This window comes from Heptranchias perlo, chromosome 32 (genome assembly GCF_035084215.1).
Source record: "Heptranchias perlo isolate sHepPer1 chromosome 32, sHepPer1.hap1, whole genome shotgun sequence".
Classification (NCBI taxonomy): Eukaryota; Metazoa; Chordata; class Chondrichthyes; order Hexanchiformes; family Hexanchidae; genus Heptranchias; species Heptranchias perlo.
The window spans coordinates 5,073,106-5,098,922 of NC_090356.1; the positions used below are offsets into that span (position 1 = coordinate 5,073,106).

Below are 25,817 nucleotides of genomic sequence, written 5' to 3' on the forward strand. Positions count from 1 at the left end.
GAAACAGGATGGAGATTGCTTGTTCCTGAAATGGGTTCTATTGGCTACTTGAATGTAATGTTTAATTTTTAAATTTGCTTGGCTTTCCACATTCGCTTGCCCGAACCATCCTATACTCCCTAATCTAGTCCAACCTGTCGGAATCTCCATGGATGTAATCAATGTTGATTGGTGATCAGTTATTAGGTCAAGTCAGATACGTTTACATTGTGACCCCTGTAAATTTCCCATTGCGGCTCGCTATGGGAAAGACCAAAGCTGACTACATGCACCAAGACAACAACAACAACTACTTGCATTTATATAGTGCCTTTAATGTAGTAAAACGTTCCAAGGCGTTTCACAGGAGCGATTATTAAACAAAAGGAGATATTAGGACAGGTGACCAAAAGCTTGGTCAAAGAGGTAGGTTTTAAGGAGCGTTTTAAAGAAGAGAGGGGTAGAGACGTGGAGAGGTTTAGGGAAGGAGTTCCAGAGCTTAGGGTCTAGGCAGCTGAAGACACGGCCGCCAATGGTGAAGTGATGAAAATCGGGGATGCGCAAGAGGCAAGAACTGAAGGAGTGCCAAGATCTCTGAGGGTTGGAGGGCTGGAAGGGGTTACAGAGATAGGGAGGGGCGAGGCCATGGAGGGATATGAAAACAAGAATGAGAGGTCAGCGAACAGAACTTGGTGTAAGTTAGGATACGGGCAGCAGAGTTTTGGATGAGCTGAAGTTTACGGAGGGTGCAAGGTGGGAGGACAGGAGGGGAGGGGCTTTTCCATTGCATAACGTTTCTGATGAGAAAGCAGACTAAACACAAATTGATCAGTGGCAGCCTAGAACATTTACACTGTTCAATACGGAGCATTAGAATAGTCGAGTTTGGAGGTAACAAAGATCGCACTAGATGGCACAGACGCGGCATAAACTGCCCTCTTCAGGGCCCGTGTTTTGGAGCGACAAGTTATGATGATGACGATCAGGAGTTGTGTTCAAATGGTGTGGAAGTCACCTCCCAATTAGTTTTCTTCCCCCTCTCAAAGGGCAAACATGAAGAGAAAGATATTTACCCTCAAAGACTAAGATTTAATCTGGGTCTCCTAACTAAGTACAGTGCCTTTTAGTGCTGTAGGTGCCAGTTCATTTTAAATAAATATATTACAGACCCAATTTCCTTCAATATACAAGGAGGATATTTCATTTGTTTGCTATTTAAAGCAAATTGCAGATGACTTCTTGACGTACTCATGTAAGATTTTGCTACCAACAACACAGTGGCAGCTCCCCCGCCACAGTTTTTGTTGGAACACCCTTCATCACACTGTATTTCACTTTGAGCACGAGCAGAACCCGTACCTGTCTCGGGCCAATGCGGGAAGGTGAGTCAGAGTTTCTTTCTCACTTGTTGAAATGGCTGGCGACCAGGGCCTGAAGGCGGAGAGTCTTTGTTGAGAATGTACACAACTGCTACTTAGAATGTTCTAGACAAAAAAAAACATTATTTATTTTCTTCATTCAACAGAGAACTTTCCTTATAATTGTTCTGCAGTGGCTCTTTTCATGCCTGATGCCCTTTTTAGCTTTTTTCTCATCCTACTTTCTCCTTGTATCTCTCCTGTGACTCATGCTTGGGGAACTGCTCCAAAGGTGCTGACAGGCCTCAGTACCATTCCTAATAGCCACTTTTCACATACAATACTCGATTTTCAACCATGCTGGGCACTATAGCCAAGTACAGCTGACTCTTATACACACACACACACACACACACACACCCCTTCAACAGCAGTCCGTGGATAGTGATCAGACTCTGGACGATTTTTCACCTCCCTAGCCCAGAGGTGCTGATGCACTTGGCATTGCCCTGGCTGAGATCACCTAACTCATATCTGGGCGTCTCCTAGTCAGTATGGATCAGTGCCATGCCAGACGGTGCATTTATCCAGTGAGCCACTTGGGGAGGAAGGAGGGGCAGGGCTTTACCATTGCAATTTGTTTCCGATGAGAAAGCAGACTTAACAAAAATTGATCAGAGGCAGCCTAGAACATTTACACTGTTCAACAAGATAGCGGAACTTCATCCAACTACTAAAAAAAAACTTTCCCCACATCGTTTCCTCTTTTGAGAACCGCCCCCTTCCCCAGAGTGTTGCCACAATCTTTCCTCTCACATGGGGCAGTCTGTGTCAAGTCTCCAGCAGCCACAGTTCCTTCTTTTCAGTTCAGCTCAACTCCAGTCTGTATTACAGACTTTTCTGTGACGACCTCTAAAACTATATCGAAGTAAGGCAAAACGAAGTGCAGAATGCCCATGTTAGATCCTTCTTTCAGAACACTAACAAAAGCCACTCACTCCTCAGAGGCTGGAACATAAGTAACCACTTCTCCCTCCCTCCCAAAGAAGTTTGACTTATTATTGAATGACGTACCTTAGTGCTAGATGGGGAAGAAAAGGACCTCCACCATTCAGGCTGTTTCTCCTTCTCAGCTGTAGTAGGAGATTCTGAAGCAGTCTCATCTTGCTTGAATTTTTTAAACACGGTTTGATCAAATGGCACCTAAACAGAAGGGAGAAAAAGAAAAAAAAGTTAGGTTTTTTTTGGTGGTATATAATGCAAAGATAACAGGAAATATCATTCAAGAACACTGAATATAGAACTAGATTAAGTTTTTTGTTAATTAAATTTCTTTAAGGAGGGAGGGTAGGATTTTTGCAAGATGGTCATTTCTGCAACATCTAAATGTACGGAAGAATATTAGGGCAAATTTGGGAGACTATGTACTCAAAGTGCTGTTTGCTAGATATAAGTTTTAGAAAACTTAATCCTTTGAGAGTTTTAGTAGCATTTCTGAAACGCATTCAAAACTAATTTGACTGTTAGAAAGTATTTTAAAGGATACTATATATAAAGAGAAGTGGCGATAAGGTTGTGTTTTTTAAACATCTGCTATGATGGTACAAGATATTGAAGCACCAATGTGCTGCCTCATGGTGGAATAGGACACAAAGCCCAAGAAGTTCCCCAAAAGTGTGGAGAATCATCCTCTGCCTCTCTCCTCTACCTTCTGGCACCCACTTTTGCACAGACCATGGGGCAAATCATCGATGGTGAGTGGAAAAATTAGGAAAAAGAACTGAAAAGGAGGACTCTCCCAATGGTCCAGCTGGTAACTGCATTGCCCGATGTGGTAGTGAACCGTACACACCAGCTGATTTTGATTGGGATAGCAGTAGGGGCATTGCAATTCGCTATAATGTCCCCGGGATACAGAAGGGAAAGAAAATAATCATCCAGGATCCGTCCTAGTGACACCTGCTGGAAAATGTGCATGGTGGAAATTGGGTGAAATGATGCAAGTTCCAAACCAGCAATAATACTGCTCTGTGTTTGACTGGAAGGAAACTCAATGGAATAGGCCTTCAAAGTTCTGACATTGTTACCGACACATTATGCATCAGAAATAAAGGAGGCTGTATATGGCACTGTGTGCTTACTGTGTGCAAGTAATAAAACATTCTTGGTCTTTAGGGGGTTAAACCAAAACAAACATTCTGTTGAGTTGGGTGTTGCTCCTTCATGCAAACAAAGTTCAGGAGTCACAACAAACAACTCCCTGCAAAGCAGACGACTTTCAGTTAAAACTGTACACATCTTGGTTCTCAGTTTGCTATAAAATGCAACATTAATTTGCTCAGCAGTTACAAAAAACTGGAAAAGAATTGTATAATAAAGTGAAATATACTGTAATGTACTGGGGTGGGGGATGATGTGGCTCTTCATTCCACCAAAGGAGTGAAACAGTACAAACGTTGTTTCCTCCCTCTGAAAATCAACTTGTCAACTGATTTCAGAGCCTGCAGCTGTAGTATATGTCGGGTGACTTGCCAAATCTTGCTTTGTCTACCATGTGAACTGCAAGACATGGCATGTAAATTACCCTGATCCAATGCAGAGCCTCCAGCCCGCACAGTGTTGATCAACAACAGGACCCTGTCTGGAACAGCAGTGATGATAACACCAGTTAGGTATTTGGCAAATGCCCCTCCATTTCTGAAAACTGCTCAGTTGGGGGTTCCAGCACTAAAACCACAACAGGTGACAATGCCAAAGGGAGGCCGTTATTTTTCTGTCAGCACACAGAACATTTTGTTCGGACAAGACATCGATTTCAGGCTCACAGTCAACACTGGAAAAACTGCTAGAACACGGCCTCTTTTGTGGGTCAAGTGTGAAACAGACACAGTGGGCCAACAATCTTAAGTGTTTTGCAATCAGTAACCCTTTGAGGACCTCAGCAACATTTCTGATCACATTTTTAAAAAAAAATTCAGGGACTGATTCTGTACTGAGAAATCTTCTAGCGTTCCATCTTTATTTAATTCTAGTTTAATAACTAAATCTTAATGAGACATTATGATGGAACAAATGTGCACATTTGAAAAATGGTTCCTTGTATTTATTAAGAGCAAGCGGGAGCTAACCCTATTGTTTACGGTACACTAAGTAGATATAGTACATTATACGCAAAAGCTCACAGTTTATTCACTAGTATTTTTAAAAAATTCATTCTCGGGACGTAAGCATCACTGTCAAGGTCAGCATGTATTGCCCATCCCGAGATGCACTGAGAAGGTGGTGGTTTGATACAACTGAGTGGCTTGCTAGGCCACTTCAGGGGACAGTTAAGAGTCAACCACATTGGTGTGGGGACTGGAGTCACATATAGGCCAGGCCACGTAAGGACGGCAGGTTTCCTTCCATAAAGGACATTAGTGAACAAGTTGGTTTTTTTTTACAAAAATCCGATAGCTTCATGGTCACTTTTACTGATACCAGCTTTTTATTTCCAGATTTTTAAAACAGAATTCAAATTCTCATACTGCCCTGACAGGATTTGAACTTAAAAGTTCTCTAGATTATTAGTCCAGACCCAGCAACATAACCACTACACCACTTTATACACAATGTTAGTCCCAGGTTCAACTCTTATATCTATGTTCTGGGTAAGTGGGTAAGTTGTATTCTCGCTAGTGCAGAGAAGCAAGTATTAATTTGTCCAGATGTGTGATAAATATAATAGCTGTGTAGTTTGTGTGCACTCCCTCTACGCATAGGCTATACCACTCCTGCACAAAAGTAACAAAATACTACAAGTGCCAAGAGCATCTGGTATGTACAGTACTGGTTATTGACTGAAAGTCAGTTTAAGTAGCTAAGTAACAGTTTGAATTTTTATACCACTTCGATCTGAGTGGGCTTCAACTCTAATTTCATTCCAAATCCCAGCCAGTGAAATTATGGGGAACACATTCAATAGATTACACCTACATTTCCGAAGATATCTGAACTGATTATAGCTGATTTCAATGAAAACAGCCAAGTTTGGAATGTTTTGAAGTTTTGGCCTTGTACCACACACATACCCCTATCCTACTGGGAAGTTATACAGGATATTCAGTAATGACAAAGGGCCAATCACCTTTCTAGCATAGTAATTCTGTACTTTCAATAAACCACTCAACAACAGCCATTGAAAAAAAAAATCAATTTTGCAGAAATTATTGAAGCACCATCTTTATTACGGGGGGACAACTTGGAGAAACTTGCGTTACTAACAAATCTCGGAAAGATACTTAGCGATGCAGTGGAGCAAACTGCTTCATCATGTTGCTATGTTTGGCAAGCAAACAAATAAGGTGTGTGAAACACTCTTTATCAAAGACAGTTCCTCTTTAAATTGAACTGAATTGATGATAAACAAATCAGATTTCTTTAAGGTGGAATTTTTTTTGGCTCAGGAGGAGAGAGGTAGGAAAAGAGAGAGCTCTATGCACCAAACTATTAAAACACTCATCCTATCTCAATACTCCACTTGAGGTACTACTCTTCAGAATAAGTTCTGCCAGCTCAAAAACCAGAAGACCAGAGAATTGCATTTCTGTGCTTTGCAGTTCATTGGCGTGCATTGTTTTAGAGTTGCTTTGTAAGTGGCATTTCTGAAAATGCTTTCAGATGAAAGGGTTTGTTGTGTGAGTGCACCGAGCCACATCTGACCCAGCATAAAGGCTATTATTATCGTGAGGAGGAACAACTGAGGGTCCCTAGCAGAATCAGTGACCCATGTATTGCAAGGTTAGTGGCTCACCCTTCTTTTTCTTTCTCCAACATGGTCGGCGCAAAGCTGAAAAATTCTACTCACCAAAGGCAAGTCACTGTCTGTTTTTACAAGATGAAAAGTAAGACAACCTGCCTGCTTTTCAAGTAACACTAGATTGTCCCTTCTCATTTCTTAATGTTTCCTCTCTTTCCCTGCCATCTCCAATCCTTTGTGATCCTCTGCATGATTTTTCACACTCCCCAGCATCCCATCTACACTAAAAAATATTCTCTATTCCTTTTTTAAAACTATTTTGCTTGGGTTAAAGTTCAAGTCACAGTTTTTGCTGAACGAAAAGTTGACTTGCACAAGCTTAAAAGGACCATTGTCACTTGGAGGCTGTCCTGCAAGTCAGTTTTCAAGGCCTGTAGATAGAGAATTGTACAATAACATCATCTGTGATGTGACGACACGCTCGCATCTGCTCAAAGGTTTAAAAATCAAATGGAAAAGCAGTGCAGTCGAGTGGATACTGTGTTTGCTACAGTGTGGTCAGTATAGCAGTGCTTTCTGATCCTGGTTGATTCAGGAATTTAGCTCATTTGAAAACTCACAACAAAACTCCTTAATTTTTTTTATCATTACTGGAAATAGCAAGAAATAACTTTATGAGCATCTTTGGATTAAAGACTAAAAATTCAGAACTGGATTGGTGGTATTTTTTTTACAATGAATTGCTCTAATCTTTATTGTGTCACCACAAACAAAGGTTCATGAGCACAGATTGTACGCCCATTGGCAAATCATCCCAAAAAGTGACACACAAAAAAAAAATGCCAATTAAGTCATATGACAACCCAGAAAAGCTAAAATAACCTAGAAATTCAATGTGTAGAGGGCATGCCCAGGAAACATGGACAGAGTTGACAGACATCTTAAATTATAACTGCATTTAGATGTTTCCAGATGACTCCATGAGTCATATACACCTGGAAGATCCTAGGTTCAATCCCTGGTCTTCACTGAGTTAACTGATCCCAGCTGGGGTGGTGATGAGGACTCTTACAATTGGCCTCAATGTGACTGGCTAGAGAGAAGGAAAAATTCAGGAGAATTACACTTCCTAATTATTATCCAGTAACCCCCAACTCGAAAGTTTACAATGTTAACATTGGTGAGGACAGGGTCGAGCTTGGCTATGATACCCTACATAATCAAATTGCCAGCCAACACTTAGATCTGGATTTCTTTCAACTCAACCTGGGAAACTGGGCCGGACTAGAATGGGTCTGCCAGTCAACCAGGAAACTGAGGGTGAAGTGAAGGGAGCTGCTTTAAAGGGCAGAAAGGCCCAGAAGATTGGCCTCCTAATTGTGTTTTTAGGTCTCGGACAGGACTGAGACCTAAAACCAGGTAGGTTTTTGGGACCTGAGGAGAGGGAGAAGTGCCAAGTACTGGTCCCTCTCCCTCCAAAGGGGCGTTCAAGGAGCCTTCCAGTGCTGCTCCACGGAGTGCCGCCACCCCTCTCCTGGCGGTCCCTGGGTTCAGCGGTGGTAGTGGTGGAAGGCAGAGAAATTGGGCTGCTTTTCCGACCCTGTCTACAAGTCTTCATTTACAAATGGCCAGACAGTGAAGGAGCAGCCAGCAGACTTTCCTGCTGGGGTTGAGTGAGGAAACTTGAGGTCAGGGCAGGCATACAATAGTAGGCCTTCCTATCCAAAGGTTCTCCTAATTTTTGCCGCTATGCCATCCGATTTGGGGCAGTATCGTAGAGAGAAATCCAGGTCTTATTGTCTAGGCTCACCCATGGAGTCACTACCTCTATAAGAGGAGGAAGAAAATTTCCAGAAAACCTACAGAACAAAAGGAATATTTAAAACATTCTTGGAACATCAATAAAAATAATAACGTAACAAAAAAGTTGCAGGAATTGCTATTGAATCATCGAAGAGTTAAAACTATAGTTTCAGAGTTCGGATTGAATTCTGCAAACTAATCTTTTCAAAAGGTCCTTCGCGGAAAGTGTCATCACTCAGTGCAAATACAATCGTACATTTGAATCTATCCAGTACTGAATGTTAAAAGCCTGGATCTTTATGACAAGGCTGTAATGCTTTGACTATGAATACTCAATCATGTACTTAAACCTTAACAACAGGGCTCCAATTTATCCATAAGTGCAAAATGTTTGTTAATGGTTATAGTTATAACAAATTCTAGTATTTTTATTTTCAAGTAGCAATCCGTCTTTGAATATTGTGTATTTGCGATGCATCTGAGCTACAAAGCACTTATTCTTTGTAAGTGTATACAGTGTTTATAATTTTGTTAAGTCATCCAAACACCACAATGCTAAAATAATGACTGGTAAGAAGTTTGCTAACTCTGATCCAACACAGAAAAAGGAAATAAAATGCCGCATATAAATATGAGTTCTTTTATTAATAGAATTCCGGCAGTATACTGAGGCGGAAATTCTACGGGGTCTCTATCAATCTCCCGCCATAACCCCAGCCTTTCCCCTATTTCCCTGGGGATCTGTCAGTCTCCCACTGGAGTTACAGTGGGAGACTGGAGTATTACCCATGGAATTTCAGCTCCATTGTGTTTATTGCATGGGAGTGAACAATCCCCAGGGTCTCAGCTTGTTGTTTAAATTAATTCTACAACAATGAGCATGACTGGCAAACAATTTTAACATCTGTTTTGTTTGTCAGCTGGGCGAATTATCCCTCTAGAAGCCAATAAGATACTGCTGATTCCCACGAGCACGAAAGAACCAAACTGAAGAGATTCTGGCCACCAGATAGCGAAATGGAGAGTGGGCGGTCACTCAATCTCTTTAGTGACATTGGGTTTTTTGATTTGCTATACAATGCAACATGCGATTTTTAAGAAGAAAATGCCCATCAAGGTGAGGGATATAGGAACATAGGAAGATAGTAATAGAAGTAGGCCATTCAGTCCCTCGAGCCTGTTCCACCATTCAATTAGATCATGGCTGATCTGTACCTCAATCCCATTTACTTGCCTTTGTTCCATATCCCTTGATACCCTTATCTAACAAAAATCTATCGAGCTCTGTCTTGAAAATTTCAATTGACGCAACGTCCATAGCCTTTTGGGGGACAGAGTTCCAGATTTCCACTACCCTTTGTGTCAGAAAGTGCTTCCTGATTTCACTCCTAGGTGGCCTAGCTCTAATTTTAAGATTATGTCTCCTTATTCTGGATTCATCCAAAAGAGAAAATAGTTTCTCTACATCTAGCCTGTCAGAACCCTTTATCATTTTAAAGCTCTCGATTAGATCACCCCTCAACCTTCTAAACTCAAGGGATGTCAGTATTGGCTAAGAAGACTTTGCACTTTGTGTGCATCTTAAAGAAAGCTTCACACTGCGTCTAAACCACACTACACCTCATTAAGGAGTGTTTGACACAGAGACTGGGTGTGAAAAAGGGAGTCGTTTTTACTGCTATGATATGTCTGTGGTAGCAACTGGGAAAGTATCATAAAATATCTCTATTGGTTAACTGGTAATCTTAAAGCTCACACGATAATTATCTACATGAGAAAATCAAAAAATGAAAATACGTCTCATGAAGGACTAAACCTTATGGAACATTTAGCAGCATTTCTTCTGAGCAATGGATCTTCTGTATATTAAACAATTGCCATAACTAACCAACATTTCAATTTATTAGGTGAAATCTTCCACTATTTAAAGCCTTCTCTATTGCTGATTGCTACAATTTCTTATCCACAGTAGCAGGACCCTCCCATTAACCAAGATTGAATCTCCTTTACAGCTTCTGTTCTTTAAAAATAATTTTCCATCATGTCACATCTTCAAAGCAATTTTTTAGAATTATATTGATTATTACAAAGTAGAAATAGCAGTGTACAAAATATTTTTCACTTATAGCCTTGCGTAAAAAAACATATATATATATATCAGCAAGGAGTTAACACCCACACTCTATGTCTCATATTTCCATTCTAGTGCGAGTGGTTAGTCTGGGAAGGGTGGTGCTTCCTTTTCATTTCTCTGCAGTACAGCTAATGGCTACAAGTACTGATAATGGTTTTTACGCAAAGTGAAAGCCACAAGAAGTGGCTGTTGTTTGTTATCACTGAAACCTCAAGGACTAGCTGCTCAGACATACTCGTCTGTGAGAGTGAGGTATGAGTCAGACAAACAAAAAAAAAAGCAGAAAGTACAGTAGAAAGGATGTTCGGCATCCAAGCCTGTAGACAAAGTGGGTTCCAACGTCTGAGACGATAGGTGTAATCATCACAGTCATAAATACTTCGTAGATTTAACATTTAACCACTGTACAGACGAGAAAAACGGCTCCATTTATTGAACATCTATCTATGTTTATCTTCCTACTGATTTTCACAACAATTGGATAGTGTTCTGTTTCTTTTGATAGCATTCAATTCCTTCCTTCTACAAAAATGAATTTTAAATTTCAATCCACACAACATTTTCTCATACCCAGCTGTAGAATGTAGTCCATGGTATTGTGGACACGTATACCACAGTTACACACTGTGTGGTATTGTAACAGTATGATCCACCCAGTTCACACAGCTGTGATCATGAGTTGCAGACCCAGCAGTTTGTAGCAACGATATATGTGATATTTGTTGATTTGAAAGACTGTGCTGTATGGCATTTCTAATAAGCAGACTGGAAATTTCTCTCCATGATATATCTTTTTTAAAACAATTTAGCATTTCCACAACAAAAAAATAGCAGAAGAGGTTTTTTGTTTGGTCAACCAGGATGTCTAACACTTGCGGAAATTTATAAATTCATCACCATTCTCCAAACCAAGTTGGGAAATCTATCTGAGCAGAGTTTCTGTTTCCCGATATAAAATGCACACTTTCTCCCTATAGGGACACAACACGAAGTTCAGAGAGCTTAGGTGCAGGTTAGAAGTCCCAATGCTTCGGGACCTCATGGGCTACTGCAGGAGTTTACCCAGTCTGCGCTCCTTCAATTCTGGCCTCTTGTGCATCCCCGATTTCCTCCCTATCTCTGTAACTACCTCCAGCCCTACAACCCTCCGAGATCTCTGTGCACTCCTCCAATTCTAGCCTCTTGCGCATCCACGACTTTCATCGCTCCACCATTGGCGACTGTGCCTTCAGTTGCCTAGGCCCTTAGCTCTGGAGTTCCCTCCCTAAACCTCTCTACCTCTCTCTCCTCCTTTAAGATGCTCCCAGAAACTTATCTCTTTGACCAAGCCTTTGGTCACCTGTCCTAATATCTCCTTATGTGGCTTGGTGTGAAACTTTGATAACGCTCCTGTGAAGCGCATTGGGATGTTTTACTATGTTAAAGGCACTATATAAATGCAAGTTGTTGTTAAAACCATGCAGGTTACCAAGCTTCCAGCTGTTTTCCAATCAGGATCACCCTAGGGGGATTGGTTTGTAGAGTTATCTGGAGCTGACTGGGAAGAATCCCAGCACTCATTGACAAGTTACCCCTCCAAGTTCCATTGGTGAGCCAGACTGGCTGGTCAGTCATCAACAATGCGGACTTGCCTGGTTCAGGAATTGGATTACCAAGGCTGCCGTGGTGGGTTGACTTGGTTCCGAATTTTCATCGCCAGGCATGTTATATTTAATCCATCTAGACTCCAAAAAGACCCTGCCTACCTACTCCTTAAAAAGGATTCCCACAACAACAAAATGCCAACAGAGAGACATAAAAGAGCGAGTTGTAATCTCCAGCTGAATTCATGAGAAATTTGGGGTGAAAAATAAAACACTGCATGTATATTAAAGCTGTGGCAGAGATTGATTTTGTTAAGCCTTTTGAACAGTATTTAACACTTTTGCCCAACATCCTAAGGAACTGAAGTAGTTGGGTTGCACCTACGTTTGCAATGCTTAGGAGGAGCCTTAATGATTTCTATACGTATCTGTATGTTTATGTAGTACATAATAACAAGGTGCTGACAGAGCAGCCAGATGGTGGTGGACAGATGCAGTCCATCACATTTCCAGCATTAAACACTATTCAAGCCTTCAAGTGCAGGATGCTCATTAAAACAGGTTTATATAAAGATCCCAACACCAAGATTGTTCAAACAATGTACAAAGTAAACACTGTGGTGATTCCATCTGCCTGCCTACATCTTTGGGTTGTTTTGTCAGGAACAATTCTATCACATACTATTTTTCTGCAAGTCTGATTTTCTAGCTTGCAGTCTTATTTTCCTGATGGCTTTTAAGCTAGGGCACTGGGGAAGGGTATGCCACTTTGGGGAATAACTGATGCTCTGCACTTCCTGTTGACTGAGACACTGAATAGAATCAGCATTAGAAAGTGCAGAGGAGTTTATAACATTTTCACCCAACTGCTAGTTAAAGAACGTGTGTTCGATAACCCCTATATAGGGTGACGCTGTGGTGTCACTTTCATTTACAAGATTTTTAAGAAAATAGCTAAAATGTAGCATTTGAAAATATAATTAGAAAGAAATAATAATCACGATTTAGGTATCGTAACTGGAGAAGTTAGACCATTGGCATAGTCGCTAAGTGGAGCTATAGTGCTTCACACCATGGAAGGAGAGGTGATAGTACATTTCGGTTGCTCTTACACGTCTCCTGTGCTCCCGATCACAATCAGGACTGGCAGAAAGGGCTGGCAGCAGGTAGCTTCTTCAGGTGGGAGAATAATGAATGACGCAAGGAGCTTTTGCATTAGACTTCTAACTGCTCTCCTGAGCTGGAAGCAATGTATAACTGAGCCGCACAGACCAGTAAAGTGCGAGGTTCAATCTCCAGTCTGTATTAATTTGGCTAATGTCAGGAAAGGCAGTATTAAGGGTGCTACAATTTCAGACAGAGTTCCTGGTCACCCCTGCTGTAAGATGTACATGCATGGACATCAGGTGAAGACAGAGCCAGGCTCGGCTGTAATGCCCTCCACCTTCCCAAGCCCACTGACAATCACAATTTATCCTCACATATGGAGAATGATCACTTGTGTCAGTTACTGGAGGGTGACCAGTATTCGGGAAACCATAACTCAACTGAAGACACTGCCTTCAGGGCAGTGGAAATCTGGAATTCTCTTGCCCAAAAGACTGTTGAGGCTGGGGCTCAATTGAAAATTTTTAAACTGAGATTGCTAGATCTTTGTTAGGCAAGGGTATTGAGGTGTACAGAACCAAGGCAGGTAGGTGGAGTTAAGATACAGATCAGTCATGATCTAACTGAATGGCGGAACATGCTTGAGGGGCTGAATGGCCTACTCCTGTTCCAATATTCCTAAATGCAAAGAGAATTAGATGGGAAGAAAGAAAAACAATGTAAGAAATGCCCAAGAAAAACCAATATCTACTTTCCATATGTGTACACTCGCAATGTGGTTCTGAAGTAAACAAAATTATTTTTTAAAAAGGAGCCATCTTATCTGTCTTCAGAGTTTCGAAGGTTAAGAGGTGATCTGATCTGATCGAAGTTTATAAGATATTAAGGGGAACAGATAGGGTGGATAGAGAGAAACTATTTCCACTGGTTGGGGATTTTAGGAGTAGGGGGCACAGTCTAAAAATTAGAGCCAGACCTTTCAGGAGCGAGATTAGAAAACATTTCTACACACAAAGGGTTGTAGAAGTTTGGAACTCTCTTCCGCAAACGGCAATTGATACTAGCTCAATTGCTAAATTTAAATCTGAGATAGATAGCTTTTTGGCAACCAAATGTATTAAGGGATATGGGCCAAAGGCAGGTATATGGAGTTAGATCACAGATCAGCCATGATCTTATCAAATGGCGGAGCAGGCACGAGGGGCTGAATGGCCTACTCCTGTTCCTATGTTCCTAAAATCAGGAAGAGGGGACAGAATTACACTGGATTGTTTACATTAGCCTGGCTGTGACCATTTCAAGATTACATACAGTCAAAATTACAACATTGCAGGGCCAGCCGAATTATTTTTAGGAGATTGTCTCATTATGTTTTGAATTCCTTCATTGACTAGAATGGAATTTGCCACCAAGACATTAGGCATAAGTTTGAGGCAGATACAATAACAGGAATTTCTAATCACCTACTTCTACTGTAATCGTACATCCAAATACTAAGGTGGCGATTTAGAATTGCATCATTTTCAAATATTTTGAACGGGGAAAACATATTTAGGAGTTTTTTTTTTACTGAGAAGGGTGTCTCTCTAACACTGGCACGTAGACTTCCTGGTCCAACCTGGGTCAGCACAAACACGACCTTTCTCCCCTCTGGAAAGCCACTAACTGCATTCTCAGACATGCCGTAAGAGCTCATAACATTCCAGTACTTCATGTTCTGAGAGCACCGGATGGACAAAGCTGTATTGGCTACGAACCATCCCAGACACCACAAAACTGCTAGACAGACTAAATTTGGTGATGATTTAAGTCATTAAAAGAATCTTGAGGAGCTTATGTTCGTACACCACATCAAAAGTGGTTGTGCAGCTGAGCGAGCCCAACAGCAAAACAATAACCTACATTCAGCACAGCTGCAGTAAAGAGGAAACATTTACTGTAAGCAATTATATAAATATATATGACTCCATATATTCCTGAGTAAAAATATTCTGCTAATTTCTCTGCTGCATGTGGATCAATACTAAAAAAAAATAATTTTAAATTTAAAAAAAATATTTGGGCAGAAATCTAGGTGCCCAAGGATGATGTTCGTGGGAAGATGGATAAAGACCAGAAGATATTATTTGTTGGGTCTCCAAGGATACCAGAAAGAGTCAAAAGATTTTTTTTAAAAAGCCAATGCTACTTGAATCTACTGTTTGTTACTGAAGCAACACAGGGCAGAGAGGGATCTACTGGCAGATTTCTGTTGGAACTGGCAGTCGTGCCTTATAGAAGCATACTTCAGGCAGCCAATTATACAGAAGCAATTATAGTTAAGGGTGAGTCAACAACTTAGATACTCTGTCCTCCTGACTTAAGGAAATGTGGTGGGATGAGGAAGGATTGGGAAGCAACTTAAAAATCAAATGGTAGTATGGTTACAGACTACACCTAGAGCCTCTTGGGAGGGATTATCCCTGAGGATGGAAGGATTTTTTTTGCTCACCAGATTTTTGCCCTCTTTTGCTGAAAGTATGATATACACTGGGCTTTGGTTCCACAGATGCCAGAAGTTCTCACTCAGGTGACCATTCTTGTATGAGCCTAGTCAGTGAGTGTTGTTAAGCTTCTTGACCATCAGGGGCATCACAGCCAGGCCTGATCCTATCCTCACCCAATACCGCTGCATGCACACTTTGTAGCAAAGGTTATCAGATAGCAATCAAGAGTGAGAACATTGTCCTCAAGTGTTCCCTAGAAACACTGAGACTAATGTAATGCCCTCCACTGCACAATGCATCGAGAAACTGAACATCAGGGGAGTTTCAACGGTCAGTTTTTAAGTATTAAAAATGCACAATAAAAGCCTAGAACATATGTCGAACCACAGTATTTCTGCCTTATGCTGAATCAAGCAGTCTCAAACAGTTATTGAGCAGTACTAGCAGAAGCAAGGGCAGATGATGTTGCTTTATCTCCCAAGTTAGGGAATAGTGGGAGTTGCTGGAATAGAAGTGATGCAGAAGGAACAGGAAGAAATTGAAAAGAAGGAGGCAAAGATAAAATTATAGAAGCTGCCTGATAATAACCTGCAATTTTAAAGTTTCATTGTGCTTCCATTTAAAGTGGAATCACACTGCTGCTACCCGTCACAGAGCAGTACCATTGAAGCTCGATGTGAAGTTGGCATATCAAGTTATACTGCTAGCAGTGCATCCACCCAGATAACATTGAGGTCAGCTGCAAAAGGAGCTCTGCATATGTGTCACTGAATCTATGCGAGCAGCTTTGCTTTCCCCAGTTGTCAATTTCAACGTTTGGAGAATGTGGGTGGGAGAGTCCATTCCCACATAACATTTTAAAGATGCAATAGAAAGCCTTAAAAAAAAAGCTCCTGGGTGCGTAGGTACTTTTAAAATGCAGCTTTGCACCAGACTTGAGTTATATTGCACGTGATGCAAACTCAAACTGGTGTGAGATACTTTTTGGAGAGGGCCTCCTACTACTTGGCTTTAGGGAACTCAGGCACAAGTTCAGGATCTGACATCCATCCCAATTATACCGGCACTTTCACATCGATGTGTACTCAAAACCACTTCGTATTGGCATTAAAGCAGCAGTATCACTGCAGGCTTAAAGCACCAAAGTCACTGTAAAAAATGTAACTGAGTTAACAATCAGGGTTGCTGATCCATGATACAGGATAGCATTAGGGGTACATTATTTTGTAATTAAATATCCTAGAAACTATTTATCAGATCACTGAACCATGCTGTTGACAGTTGCACATTTTTGATGCAATTATTTTCTTGTTGACTGAAGCAGACAAGCATCACTTAGAGGTTAAGTGTGCTGCAACCTTTGTGAACATTCGCTGTGTAATCATTTCAGCCAACATAATTTTATTAAAGCTCTCACCACAAGCTTTCGTTGCACACTCTCGTCATCTTGTTTTTATCCTGGTACAAAATCCCAACGTATCACTGCCATTCTAGTGAATTTCTTAACCAAGGCTTTCTTTGGAAAAGCAGTCACACGGGGCTCAGGGTTAAACAGCACAGCACACCTTAAAAACTATTTTGTGTGCTTGCATTTGTTGACCATTTAAAAATGTTCTAATTTGAGATCAGCAGCTTTTATACCAGTGCAGTATTACCACCAGTGCTATTTATATACGTTATATAAAAAGGATATTACATATACACAGTAAAGAAAAAAAGGAAAGGACCTGCATTTATATAGCACCTCAGGACGTCCCAAAACGCTTTACAGCCAATGAAGTACTTTTGAACTGTAGTCACTGTTGTAATGTAGGGAAACGCAGCAGCCAATTTGCGCACAGCAAGATCCCACAAACAGCAATGAGATAATGACCAGATAGTCTGTTTTAATGATGTTGGTTGAGGGATAAATATTGACCAGGACAGCGGGGAGAACGTCCCTGCTCAAAAGTGCCATGGGGTCTTTTACATCCATCTGAGAAGTTTAATGTCTCATCCAACAGACGGCACCTCTGACAATGCAGCACTCCCTCAGTACTGCACTGAAGTGTCAGACTGGATTTTGTGCTCAACTCTCTGGATGGGGCTTGAAACTTACCAATACATTTTTAAAGTAATTTCTCATTAAGGGGCAACACTGTTTTATTTGGCTGAACCATACTTCCTATTTTAAATTTTTGTAAACAATTTTACAACACCAAGTTATAGTCCAACAATTTTATTTTTAATCCCACAAGCTTTCGGGGGCTTTCCCCTTCCTCAGGCAGTGTGGAAAAGACAATTTTAAAATTTTAAAAGACTGCCTTTCAAAAGGAACTGCAGCTCCTCTGATGACTTAGTGTGTAAATGCACTGCTGAATGTAATACTCAAGTCATACACATCAGGGAAGTTTCAGCTTTGACTCCCAGTCTATGCTTAGTTAACTGATTTCAACTTGGGCTAATATTAGTAGGGGTGCTAAATTAGCCTTAACACCTCTGGGCTCAGAAGAGAAAGAAATTTAGCTTTGGCTTGCACTGCTTTTGGAAAGGCCCAATATTTGTACGTTGAGTGAAGTCAAGATCATGCTATGTTCTGACAACCCTCCCCCACCCCCCCTCAACCTCCTCATAGTCAACTGGCCTGCCAAGGCCCACACATGAAGAATGGCTCCTTGGGCAAGGCACTGGAGGGCAGCTGCCATTCATGGAATCAAATCAGAGAGAACGGAAATAAACCGCAGGGACATTTAAAAAAAAATGTTGCTTCTACACATGGTCTGAATTGCTAACCAAAATGCAGGCATGTTTTGTTTGAGACTGTACACACTGTGCATGATAAAACAAGCTAATTATTCAAACTTTTTAGGGGAAATTCTACAGATTTTTTTTGTCTGCATTTCAGCTTCAGACTGCATTTCACAAAGCATGCTTGAGCTGTAAATTACAATTCCCAGTCTCCAACACATTTTGATCCGAATACACACTGCTGAATTCCAAAGAGACTAGTGGCATGGGTAATAGCTTACTCTCTTAAGTACGGTGCCCTTTCCACTTTGGGGAAAGCAATTCTGTTACAGTAAATATAACAAAGTTGACCCAAAGGAGCGGTGTGGGTGACAGACAATGCTCCCATAGGTTTCAAGGCAGCAACAGCAGCCTCAGTAAGATGAAATTGGCTGTTTGCCAGCTCCCTCATCTTGGTGCGGAAAGGAAGAGCCAAGCAGTGCTATCAGCACTCTAATGCTGTAACCCTTGCCGTACTGGCAAACAGCCAGGGGCTGAGACCAGTCAAAACCAGGCCTGTAGATTCTATAGAGAAAGCTCTTTTTCCTCTCCAGTTTTATTTGGCAACTCTTGTGTGGGAACACTACAAAGTTGAGGCTGATAAGGAGGAGGGACCTGGCAAGGCTCTGCTGAATCTGAACAGTCTCCAAGCTGCAGCTGCATAGTCTGTGTACCATTTACTCTGCGATTAAAGTACACAGCTCACAAAGCCAAAAATCCAACTGGGCTTGGAACAAATGCAGAAAACTGATATGAACTTTCAAAGGTTAAAATGTTTTGGAAATCACAGGTTTGGCAAAGTGCTGAGTGAACAATTGTTTAATTATTTGAAATACAGTAGCTATTGGCCAGAACACTCCAGGATTCGACAACCTCAGATATAGCAAGCATTGTTTGGAGCACTATCATTAACACCCTCTCGGTAATATATTATGTACGAAACAACAGACATCTAGGAGTAAGCTTGTGACACAATCAAATCGTGTAAGTGATGTCACAAGCATCCCAGGAAATTATATTTTGAACTTTGAAGTTGTGTTACAACTGTGTAACACACTCAAAGGCTTCTGCTGCTTTAAGAATAGGCACAGCACTGTCGACATTCTTAAATCCATCACTGGAATCATGTGATAGGGAGTAAAGAAAGAACTTGCACTTATACGAAACAATCTTTATGATAAAAGGATCCACAGTGAGATAATAAAGGTAGTGTAGTGTTATAGGGATGTTTTTGCAGTATTTGGTGTTGCCTCAATGATCTGCTGTATTTCAAATAAAGCTGTTGGACTATAACCTGGTGTTGTACGACTCCTTACATTAAATTAAAATGGTACTCTAGCAGATTCCATCAGGCATAAACTACTCACCTAATCATATGGTTGCTGTTTCGGATTAAAAAATGTACAAGTCCTCAAGTGTTCAAGCTGCTCTGTCTATATCGAGGCAATATAAAATCAGTTATAACTCCCTTGATGGTCCGACAAGTTTATCCAGTGAGTAGCTGTGCTATGCAGATAAGGAAGTTCTCTGGTTCAATCCCCAATCTCTGTTGGATTGGAGGGGCTAAACTGGAGTAATGGGAGGGGCAATACAACTGGTTTTAGTGGCCTTTGTTTAGAGAAGGAACATCGGCTAAGCACGAATCTTGCCTGATCACTATCTAGCAATCCCTTCTGGAAGTGCATATGTGTGCCAGCTGGATGAGGATAAGAGCAGGCTTGGCTGTGATGCCTCACATGGTTGAATAGTTTGCCTACATTCACGGTAAAGGCTCACACATGAACAATGGCTACATGAACAATGGCTACTTGAACAAGGCACAGATGACTGGGGTCCATGGAACTATACGTCAAGGAGTCAGTGCCTTCAGAAAAGGAAGGGAGTGGAGGGGAGTAAAACTCGGAAAGAAAACTGGTGAAAGCAAAAGATAGAAAAAATATATACGGTGCAACTTATACCAAATTGTACACTACTTATTCCCCAGGACACATTACCGAATGATAAACTAGGAATGAAGAATCAAATGGATCAGAACAATGCACAAGAAAATAGAAAATTCTCGTCCGTGTTACTTTTTTGCTGTACAGAAATGCTGATGCAATTCTCAAAAGGTATACTTGGCTGCTTATTCACGTGAAAAAGATTGCTGAGTTTGTAAATTAGGTTGTTCAATATTCCTACACCATCACAGCCTATAAGGCACACTTCTATCTATTTCTCTGCTCCTTCTAGAACAGTACTTAATACTTCATTTATTTTTATGTTCTTAAATGTCACGAACAGTTCTGGGCCCCCAAAGCACTCACAGTACCCAAGGCTATTCTGTCAGCTGAAGATTTAAAATGGCTCCTCCCACAAGCCTCTTATTTTCCTTTTTCTAAAGGTCACCCTGCACCAGTTCCTGTCCAAGACAGCAGATAGACATGACCAGTTCCTTATATCCCTCCGATTCCATTCTTGAACTGGCCAGCAGAAAGTGCTCAAGAGCAAAGTGGTTGAAACCATCCTACACATTCATCTTTTCCCTGTGGGGAAGCCCTCGATCTTCACCCATTACTGGTGACACCATTTTCCTGTGCATCAGGTATAACCTCCAGCCATTGGTTTTCCCATAAATCCCACTGACCTCTGAATTGCCTGGGCTCCCTGGTTCCATACTTGCTTAAATACTGCCCCAAAGTCAAGGGCAGTTACTCTCACCTCTCCTCTGGCATTCAGCTGCTATGTCCATGTCAGGATCAAGGCTGTAAAGAGGTCTGGAGCTGAGCGGTTCTGGTGGAACCCAAACTGAGCATCAGTGAGCAGGCAATTGGTGAGTAGACATCGCTTGGTGGCACTACTGATGACTCCTTCTACCACTTTGCTGATGATTGGGAGGATGCTGATAGGGTGATAATTGGCCGGGTTAGATTTGTCCTGCTTTTTAGATTTAGATATAGGATATAATTGGGCAGTTTTCCACATTTCCAGGTGCATGCCAGTGTCATAGCTGTACTGGAATAGCCCGGTTAGGGGCTTAGCTGAATCTGCTGGAAGTGTGAAAAACCACATATGCAATTAGTTAGATCTACTCAGCAAGTTAACCAAATGGGATTTTATACTGATTTAGTTTAATTATGTTGTGCAGTCCAGATGTGTGCAGTGCACATTAAGGAAATAAAAGTACTAATGCATAAAATTTCTTTTAATCTCATATATTGTTGAACCAAAAATATGAGATCGAGTCCAACCGCCCCCCCACCCCCATCCCCATTTTCTTCCTTCCTCTCCTAAGATGCAGACTTGTACTGAGGTTCAGTTCCATATCTGTCAGCAGTCCTCTAGTACTGCACCCAAGCAGCCATGGTGAATGCCTGGACATGTCAACAGGCTATTCAATCGCAGATTACTACAGCGAAGCCGATCCTGTTGTCACCTGATGTCCACACCTGCGTGTTCCAGAAAGGGTCGTTAGATAACAGGAAACCTATGTGATGTTTCCTTTCCCTAGGCCAAGGATGCTGAGGCCAATTATAGCACCTGCTCTGATTAAAGTTGGCTAACTCAGCACAGAACATGAGAGCGAAACTGGATGCTCTTGATACATGGTTTAGTGACACACCGTATGATGAACTAACCCACTCAGCCAACAGTTAAGGGTTACGGTACCAAGCCGGGTAGATGGAGTTAAGATACAGATCAGCCATGATCAAATTGAATGGTGGAACAGGCTCGAGGGGCTGAATGGCCTCCTCCTGTTCCTAACAGGGGAGCGGTGTGTGAAAATGTGACACGTAACAAATGACAACCCATGTGAGCCACTCATATATCCACGGCACATTCTCCCGTGTTTGAACAATCAGTCCTCTTTCTAGACCGCTGCTGCTCTTAGCCTGTTTAGGAGATAAGGGTTACTGAAGCAATATAGAAATTGAAACACAATTTTTTCTGACGCATTCTTTACCTGGTACTGCAACAAAAGAGACTTGGACGCATGCACAAACAGGAGGGACCAACCATTCAAACAGCAACCAGAAAAATCAGCCAGTAAAAGTGGAAGAAAAGGCAGAAGTTCTTCTCCCCCAGACCATTTTATTAAAGAACCCCCCAACCCACTAAGAAAACAACAGAAAGGGCATATTTCTAAACGTTATCTATTACTCCCCGCCAAGAAAGGAGGAGCCCAACAATATTTTAAAAAGGAAACTGATCATTTTCTATTCTGATAAAAACAATCCCTGCTCCCAATACTGGAAACAGACATTTTCTAAAGAGTTGATTTCCATTGCAATCTCATTACTAATTAGGTTAAACAAGATGTGGAGATGCCGGTGATGGACTGGGGTTGACAATTGTAAACAATTTTACAACACCAAGTTATAGTCCAGCAATTTTATTTTAAATTCACAAGCTTTCGGAGGCTTCCTCCAACATTTACCTGAGGAAGGAGGAAGCCTCCGAAAGCTTGTGAATTTAAAATAAAATTGCTGGACTATAACTTGGTGTTGTAAAATTGTTTACAGGTTAAACAAGGGTCTTTCACCCTCCCCCATATAATGGTGTTTCACAAAGCGAGCCCTTTGTCTCCCTCCCCTACCCCATGTTCATGCCACAAACTAATTCAACTCATCACCAGCATTCATCTGAAAAGCATGCTGGGAAATAAACATAAAATAGAAATAATTTGTTCCTCACCAACCAATAATACTTAATATTTTAAACATAATCCAGCCAGATCTCCCAATTACTTGTTGCAAAAATGTACTGTCTGGAGTGGAACAGAGACATACAAACCAGGAAAGTCCCAGGCTCAATCTCTGGCTTGTGCTTAGTTAGCTAGGATGATGCTGGAGACCCTACAATTCTCCTACGTGCCCCTGGTTAGGGAGGAGGTATCAGTTCTGCTTCTGATCACTATCCAGTGACTCTTGTAGGAAAGTACACATGTGCAATGGACATTGCGTGAGAACATGATCAGGTTTGGTTGCAATGTCCTTCATGGTCGATTAATCTGTCAACACTCACTATATAGGCTCATATGTGAAGGGTAGCCGTTTGGGTGAGGTACCAGAGGGCTAGCAGTGCTGATGGAATCGTACCTCCACATGAGATAGCATCCACGGGAGACGAGCACAGGAATCGGGGTGGGGAGAAGAATATATTTAAATATACAGTAAGAACACATTTTACATCTGATTTAAAGACAGAACATATTTCTTTTTATACCACGAAAATGACCTTGTGACCAATGCAATATGATCTCTTCTGAGGCAATTTTAATCTTGTGTTATTAAGGTATTCACACCTCTCAACACTTTCATGGTTTAAACTGTGAAGAGGATTGGGACCAGTGTGATTTTTAAAAAAAAATCATACCATTCACATCCCATCACTTGTGTGTTCCTTGGCTCAGTCACTGGTTCATAGAGTCATAGAGTCATACAGCACGGATAGAGGCCCTTCGGCCCATCGTGTCCGCGCCGGCCATCAAGCCCTGTCTACTCTAATCCCATATTCCAGCATTTGGTCCGTAGCCTTGTATGCTATGGCATTTCAAGTGCTCATCCAAATGCTTCTTGAATGTTGTGAGGGTTCCTGCCTCCACAACCCTTTCAGGTGGTGAAAAAAAATTTCACCACAGCCACCCTCAGTGAACATCCTCTTTAAGTTTTACATTAAAAGAAATATTTAGGAAGAAGAAAAAGAGAAACATCCTTTACGATTGATATCACCCCATGTTCTTACCATATCCCTCAATCCCTTTTCTTTCCAGAAATACATCTGGTTGCCTCCTAAACCTATTATACCATTCGCTTCAATGACCATCCCTGGTAACTTCTTTCACAACTCTAACACACTTTGTGCAATAAAAATTCTGCCTGAGTCTCGTTTTACTCTTAACTTCCTAATTTTATTTAACTTATGTCCCTGCTAAGTAACAAGAATATATATTTTTAAATAAAACTCAATTAATACTATGAATGAAGAAATAATAGGAGAGTGGGAGAAAAAATGTCAAAAATTCATAAGAAGGTGCATTCTGTCCATTATCCAACAAAGACTTCCAAAATTTGTTCCAGTGACACTCCGTTCTTTGAGTATATTTTCTGACTGGTACTGTTCCCATAGGAGTACTAATGCGCTTGTACTAAACCCACTTTGTGCGCTTAAGCACACAACAACAACTTGCATTTATATAGCGCTTTTAATGTAGTAAAATGTTCCAAGGCGCTTCACAGGACCGATTATCAAACAAAATTTGACACCGGGCTACATAAGGAGGTATTAGGACTGGTGACCAAAAGCTTGGTTAAAGAGGCAGGCTTTAAGGAGTATCTTAAAGGAGGAGAGAGGTAGAGAGGCGGAGAGGTTTAGGGAGGGAATTCCAGAGCTTAGGGCCTAGGCAGCAGAAGGCACATCTGCCAATGGTGGAGCGATTAAAATCGTGGATGCGCAAGAGGCAAGAATTGGAGGAGCGCAGAGATCTTAAAGAGTTGTAGGGCTGGAGGAGGTAACGGAGATGGGGAGAGGTGAGGCCATGGAGGGATTTCAAAACAAGAATGAGAATTTTAAAATCAAGGTGTTCCTGGACTGGGAGCCAATGTAGGTCAGCGAGCACAGGGGTGATGGGTGAACGGGACTTGGTGCGAGTTAGGATACAGGCGGCAGAGATTTGGATGAGCTCAAGTTTATGGAGGGTGGAAGATAGGAGAACGGCCAGGAGAGCATTGGAATAGTCAACTCTAGAAGTAACAAAGGTATGGATGAGGGTTTCAGCAGCAGATGAGCTGAGGCAGAGGCGGAGACGGGTGATGTTACGGAGGTGAAAGGAGATGGTCTTGGTGATGGAGCGGATATGTGGTCGAAAGCTCACACGAAGCATTTAGTATGAGCACATTAAAATAAATTCATACAGGAAAACATAAGTTGGTTATCTCGTATCCCAGATTCAGTATTGGAAATCAAGGTACTATTTCTTCAGGTGTTAGAATCCTGTGTATATTTTGACAGCTATTTAGCACTTAACGGGTTAATATGATGATAAAACGAGAAATGAAATGTAAAAATAAACACTGTTGTATATATAATGCCTAATTTACTTTCTATTTCAGTTTTTTCATTGAAATTATTTAAATATCTTGCAATTTATGACAAGAAAAATTAAATATAAACCTGACTATTTATTTTCAATGCTATCCTCTCTTAATGGAAACAATTGTGATTTCAGGTCAAAAAGGTCCCACCACCACATTTTTTTACTTAGCTGCCAAAAGACTAGAAGTAATGAATATTTTGACTTGGTATGACACAGGAAGTATGGTCTCATTTTCCCAGTGCATAGATTTTATAACACTAACTAGGTGCCTGCTGTCTGGCTTTGGAAACAGAACTGTATTGATTATGTCTGGTTAGATTATCGCAGAGCCCAATTTCTGTTTTGCTGAACACGTAGACAAAGTAACCACGTGCGATGCATTTTGGACAAACGTTGCAGTTAGAAGACACCAGCTTTCAGGAAGCCGCAGCAAGTGCTGGTCTGGTGTAAGATCCCGCAAGCTTGTCCTTACGGTTCTAAAGTACTTTCTAGTTTTTCAAGTGGTAATAAGAAAAATTGCAAATGCTGGAAATCTGAAATAAGAGAAAGGTTACAACAGGGCCATGAGTATCTGAAAAAAGAAAAAGAGGCTAATGTTTTTACTGAGCTCCTTCCATCAGGGTGAAACGAACTACTCATTAATTTTTCTTTCTTCTTCAAATGCTGATTGATATGCTGTGTGTTTCCAGTAGTTTCTGCTTTTATCTCAGTTGACTTTTTGTGTGCTGGCCTTAGACTTGTCTCAACAGTGTACATGCGTTGCCACTGGGATTGTAGCTGCTTGATCT

General features: G+C 41.2%; 1 protein-coding gene across 1 annotated transcript in view; it reads right to left on the reverse strand.

Annotated features, from left to right (window-relative positions):
• The window catches only part of skia (v-ski avian sarcoma viral oncogene homolog a), a 153,838-nt gene that overhangs the window by 14,345 nt on the left and 113,676 nt on the right, over nucleotides 1-25,817 (reverse strand). The window contains exons 2-3 of the mRNA XM_067970241.1: nucleotides 2,412-2,540; nucleotides 1,339-1,463 (exon numbers count right to left, since the gene is read on the reverse strand). Coding sequence (XP_067826342.1) covers nucleotides 1,339-1,463; nucleotides 2,412-2,540 — 254 coding nt within the window. The remainder of the gene's footprint in view (nucleotides 1-1,338; nucleotides 1,464-2,411; nucleotides 2,541-25,817) is intronic.